We start from the raw sequence: 6268 nt of genomic DNA on the forward strand, positions 1-6268 counted from the left end.
GAGCTTTCAGCAACCAAAGACGTGATATCACCCAACTGTTGTTTGTTTCAGGGGAGCGAGCGAAGGATCCGAAGCTGAAGAATACGCTAACCTGCCTTAACAAACCATCTACACAAAACCTAACACTGGTTGTGCTAGAATCTGACATACTGAAAATGCGCTAAAGCAACAAAACCACCCAGAGTACTACACCAAAACTCCGAATTCATCAACACAAGCCATTGGAAAAAAGGCTGCCTAAAACCACAATGTTGACCGGGAGCCAGCAGAAAACGAATTGAAGCTCTCTGCTGGGTTGTTACCTACATATACTCCCCAGTAGTGGACGGGGCATTCTAACCACACCGTAACTGGAACTAGCGCTAGAGTAAATTTTCAATTGTGAGGCTGCCGTAGGTAGAAAGCTCTTAGCTATATAGCTGTTGGGTAAGTCCCATAAACAAAATTAATCTTTTAAAATGGGCAAAAGTGTAGATGCCATAGATCAGGCATATGAAGGGATAATGTGAAGCAATGGTTTGTAAATTTGTATTTATTACATTTCCTTTTTGCACACGACAAATAGCAATGCATATGACACAGGAAATTATCAAACAACAAAATAAGCTTAAAAGACATGCAAAACAATATTAACATATATCTACCTCTAAATTCAAGACAGAATCAGTGAACAGTTCCTTGACCCCTTCCAAATCATCTCTAGGTTCTGACTTCACTGAAGAACTGGGAAATGTAGTTATACTCTGATGACTAGTATCTTTGCTGTGTTTTGATGGGATATTTACAACTGAAGATGAATTTTCTTTAGATGATGTTTTTGGAGTATTACAAGTCATTAACTTAGTTCTTGGAAGTTTCTGGAGTGAAACTTTCTGACGTACGGCCGCCTGATGTTGTGGACTCATCCGTGGTCTTTTGGTAAAAGTTTCTTCATACACAAAATCTGGATCACACAGCTTTTGTGTACGTCTTCTCTGAAAATGTGATTGCAATTTTATTATAATTTAAAATGGAAAAAGAGGCTCATAATAATCATCATAAAAAAAGTGTGGAGCTAGATGAAACACAGCTAGTAAAATTATATACATTCTGATAACTAAATTACTAGGACCTTTTTGTATTAAAAAAATACTGATTATCAAATATACCAGTCAAGAGAAATTTACACAAAACTACACAATTTTTTGCATGAAATTCACAGTTCACTGTAGCTGTTAGAATCATCATCTTAAAATCTTCCATAAAATATAATACTATACTATGAAATGTACAACATATAGTGATACCTTATTTGTCAAACGTTTATTATGTCGAACTTTCCGTTTTTCTTAAAAATTTTTTTTAGAAAGTTTTGTATCGTTTGTCAAACAAATGCTCATACTTCGAACTGACTGATTATCTAGTTTATACTTGTATTCGACGGCCTACTGGGTCTTACAAGTTAAACTGTATTAATTTTTTTTCATTTACTGTATATAGTTTAATGCTAACAATATTTGACAAAATAAATAAAAGTATAAAGTATTTAATATAAATTATAGCTTTCAATACAACATTTAGCATATAAGATGTATAAAATTGTACGTAACCGCAGTGACATCACACCCAGCTGACTTGAGACTGAGCGAGGGAGCGTTGATATGTTGAGGAGAGAAGGAGAGGAGAATTAAAATATTACTGTATGTATGTAAAAGCAATAACAATTCACATAAAAAGGTTATTTCCCAATGAATTTAATGTAATGATAAAATATGAAAACAAACAAATGCAATATAGAAAAAAAAAAAAAAACTTGAGCCAGTGTTCGGTGAGCCAAGTGAGACGGTCTAATTAAACAATAGGTGATACATAGCTAACTTGAGGTAGAGCGAGGGAGCGTTTATATATTTGAGGAATAATGAATGAATGATCTTAACTTATCGTGCATCATGGTATTGCTGAGGGGAGAAGAGACAGTAAAATCTTCACTATAATATGTATGTAAAAGCAGTACCAATTCACATAAAAATATTTTATTTCACAATAAATTTAACATAATGATAAAATATGAAAACAATCAAATGCAATACAGAAAAAAAGTCTTAATTGAGCCAGTGTTCGGTGCGCCGAGTGAGACGGTCTAGTTGAACAATATTAACAAAATAGTAAATGCAAGAACAAAGCTTTTAACAATAGAATTTAGCATAAATGATTAACAAAATCATTCGTCATTGCGGTGATACACAGCTAACTTGAGGTAGAGGGAGGGACAGATTATATTTTTGAGGAATAAATGAATGAATGATTTAAAATTATTGTGCGTTGTGGTATTGTTGAGGAGAGAAGAGACAGTAAAATCTTTACTATAATATAAAACCAGTACCAATTCACACAAAAAAATAAAATTATTTCACAATAAATTTAATATAATGATAAAACATGAAAAAAATGCATATAGTAAATAGAAAAAAAACCTTGCTCGAGTCGGTCTTCGGTGCACTGTGAGGAGAGAGAAGAGAGAGAGAGAGGAGAGAGAGAGAGAGAGAGAGAGAGAGAGAGAGAGAGAGAGAGAGAGAGAGAACGGCTCTGCTTGCCACTGACTTAGCTGATCTGGGATGGTTAATTGCCCATTTCTTTCACTTACACTCGATTTGTTAAGGTAAAATACCAATCTGGTGCAAGTGTTTTATTACGTATTGTACTACTGTACAAGTAACTCTGCTCTGTGATAAACTGGTGCCACTTTCAGCTTCTGCATGCCTTCGATTGTTTGTTGAAACGGCTTCCTTGTGAAAAGTTATTTGATCTCTCTTTCCTTTTCTTGCATTCTTGACTTATTACTTACTTGTTTGCAAAATCCTCATGTTTGTTTTAAAAGTCTGCCATTTGCCAAGAGTAAGCTGATGCATTGTGGCATAATTAATCTCTTTCGTGCACTTAAGATCCAAGTATAAACATGCCGATTACTCTCTCTCTCTCTCTCATCCACGATCGGACACACACACTATCAATTTCCTTTGATTGTCTTTGTACCTAATATGTGAATAAAATTGATTTTATCAACTTTTGCATACTGCAACCAATTCGGTTTGCTCAAAAGGTTCCCCGTCTCTCCTCCCTCCATCACCCCCAGCCAGCTGGCGCCATTTTTACCCAACAGTTCATAAATAGTACATAGAAAAAATAAAATTGAGAAAATTTTACTTCATATAACATACTGTTTCATTACTTTACACTCTTAATTTAACTTTTGAACACATTAATAATAGAAAAAATGTGAAAAGGGGGACTTTTTGGGTTGGCTGGAATGAATTATCCTGATTCCCTTTATTTCTTATGGGGATATTTGTTTTATATTTCGAACAAATCGTACTTCGAACAGCCTTCTGGAACGGATTAAATTCGAAGTACGAGGTACAACTGTGTTCTTTTCTTCTCATTCATAGTTCATACATCAATATTTTACCCACTAAGCAACCAATGACCTTAAGCCCTTTTTTGTTAAAATATGTTTATCAGTGATATACAGAAGACATAGCAAACTAGCTGTAATAACAATGAAAATGTGTACAATGAAATCTGTTACTTTAAAAGTTTCAATTTCCCACTATCTATGGATACCCAGTGACGACGCAACAACAACAAAAAGCACTAAGAACACTTGTTCATAAGAAGCATAATTCTCAAAGTAAAAAATAATTCTCAAAGTAAAGCTTTTACCTATTCCTAAAGTAGCAAATACCAACTAAAACATTCACAGTTGAATCAGGGTTGGCAAAAACCAATGGTTTTCTAAAAATCAAAAAAGATGTTTTGTTCGTTTAAACCATGGAATATATTTTTTTCTGGTTTACTTAATTACATTAATTACTATGCTACTCAGTATAAAACTTCAGATTTTTAGATGATATTCACAAATCTGTGTGCCTATATGTGTTTGACATACAATTATCCATACATTGTTAACATTAAAAAAATTAAAATTTTCATTATCATTTATCTCCATATCTCGTAGAAATTAGAACACATTACTAAGTCAAAATCTGGTTACATGAAATACTTCAGATAATTGTGAGAGAGAGAGAGAGAGAGAGAGAGAGAGAGAGAGAGAGAGAGAGAGAGAGAGAGAGAGAGAGAGAGTGTCTCTGGAATGACTGTAATATCAGCTCCTGAATCAACCTGCATGGAAATCTCAGTCCCATTTATGGAAACATTAACATAAATGCTTTTACTTTTGTTGGACTTGCTAATGGGATTCAAATTGAAAACAAAATCTTCACCATTATCCTCCTGAGACTGTGATACCTCATGCATGTGATGGATTGTCTTTTGTGAGTGTGATTCTGATCGACACATTTGAAAAATGACCAAACTTAGAACATTTCATACATTGTTTTCCTGTAGCAGGACATTTGTAATAATCTGCCTGCGTATGTCCAGTTCCTCCACATCTTTGACGTGTCCCAACAGGCCTATGCTTATTGGCATGTTTTGCGGGCCCACTCTGGGACTTCGGTTTGGCCCCCAAGTGTGACTGATTATGATGATGACCCCTAATGTTACTGTTGTTGTGAAACTTGTGGGAACTGTTCTGTGTGCAATTATTTGATGGTAGGCCTGCCAGCTGCTTAGGCCTAGGCCTATAAGATGATGAACCTTTATTAACACTGATAACTTACCGCAGCTATCTCTTTGACCTGATTACCTAAGTTTGATTTGTTTTCTATGATGGAAGCCTGCGTGTCCGACAGTTCCATGGCCCTAGCTATGATTGAGACCTTGTCAAGAGTCAGATCTTCAGTTTCTAAAATCTTGCGCCTGAGCTTTGATGAAGAACACTTTTCAATGACCTGATCTAGGATGACATAATTCATGTCATGAAATTAACAGTACTTGCAAGTTTCTTCAACTTTGTTACCAAAGAGTCTGTGCTTTCATTTTTTTTCCGGCTTAATTGTTTAAAACAAAAATGCTCATACCTTTAGTTCTCCTTTGGTGATATCAGTCACCAAATGGTATTTATTTTTGTTAAATTTTTTGTTTATTTGATTCATTCTATTTTTGTTTATATATACAGTACCCCTTTTGCATTAAAAAAATCAAATTATTTATCAATTTATTTTGACCTAAGTTTACCACTTTTTTTAACACAAATATGTTCTAAGATATGACTTTGAAAGTACTAAAACATTATGTTAAGTACCAAAAAAATCAATACTATCTCAAAAAAGTTGTGGAGGAAGCATGAAGACCTAAAGAAAATTAATAACAAAGAAAAATAAAAAGCCATTAAAAACTTTAAAAACCAAAAAACATAGTCTTTTTATTGGCTTAACCCACAGTTTAAACCATTTGGTTAAAATAGCCAACCCTGAGTTGAATATTACCAATGAGGTGAAATTGAGTCTACACAATGCAGGATTTAATGAGTTCTCCTCAAATGAGGTGTGAATACTGGAGCATGAAGAAATGTTGCAAACAACTTTTAGCACAACCTACATTACACATCTAAAGGCACTGTAGTACCAACTATAATGCAACACCTTACAATACCTTACTATATCTTGCTTCAAAAGAGGTTGGTGCTTCATTCTCGCCAGGATCTAGCAATTCCTTTTTCTTCTTTTTTTTAGCTTCCATCTTACTTTCCTTCTGAAACCATGAAATTATGTAATGATAAAATACCTGTGCTGCATTTTCAATCATACATTTTCATGGTAAGTACCATATTGATATTACCAACTTCTATAAGGAAGAAATGCTGAGTGAAGACAAATGAAAAACTTACAACACAAAAGTTTTTTTTATACAAACCATCAAATGCACACATTTGCCTAATACTAATACATAATATGACAAATTTTAAACCAATTTGTATTTTTCATAGCTAACAAACCCAAGGTCTTAAAATAGGCTTATTTCCTGTGCAAGCTGTTAACCAGTTGGATCAATCTAAGATTGAAAAGCAAGGAATCTGTGACCTCTGGTAACCCTGATCATCTGACGCGTTGTGAGGCTGGAAGCCACGCATGTACGTCGTGACTGATCAATCTTTTCCCCAACTCAGGATACCTAAGAAGGTAGAAGGGTGGCTAGAAGTGGGCCATTAGCTGTTAAGACCTCAGGTTTGTTAGCTATGAAAAATAACAATTTGTCGAAAATTGTATTTTTCCCAACTACACAAAACTGAGGTCCGTTTACAATAAGAGGTAACTAGTGGCAGCTGGAACGGTTGTAAGCTTCGAACAAGGGAGTTCGGTAGTTAACTGCTTGTCTGACAGTGCGTGCG

The 6268-nt window shown here is 34.6% G+C and overlaps 1 protein-coding gene across 1 annotated transcript; it reads right to left on the reverse strand.

Annotated features, from left to right (window-relative positions):
- Positions 1-629: 629 nt before the first annotated feature.
- On the reverse strand, positions 630-5651 carry LOC135220050 (uncharacterized). Its single transcript, XM_064257379.1, has 2 exons — positions 5533-5651; positions 630-974 (listed from the first exon to the last, which is right to left on the reverse strand). Exons 1-2 carry the CDS (start codon positions 5617-5619, stop codon positions 630-632), a joined length of 432 nt encoding a protein of 143 aa, XP_064113449.1. The 5' UTR covers positions 5620-5651.
- Positions 5652-6268: the final 617 nt, after the last annotated feature.

The sequence above is a fragment of the Macrobrachium nipponense genome, chromosome 1 (assembly GCF_015104395.2).
Source record: "Macrobrachium nipponense isolate FS-2020 chromosome 1, ASM1510439v2, whole genome shotgun sequence".
Classification (NCBI taxonomy): Eukaryota; Metazoa; Arthropoda; class Malacostraca; order Decapoda; family Palaemonidae; genus Macrobrachium; species Macrobrachium nipponense.

Bases quoted from the DNA above. Each gene is read 5' to 3' on its own strand.
- LOC135220050 (XM_064257379.1), bottom strand. From the start codon at position 5,619: ATGGAAGCTAAAAAAAAGAAGAAAAAGGAATTGCTAGATCCTGGCGAG. The intron at 975-5,532 runs GTATTGTAAGGT...TCACATTTTCAG, and splicing joins TTGAAGCAAGATATAGTAAG to AGAAGACGTACACAAAAGCT.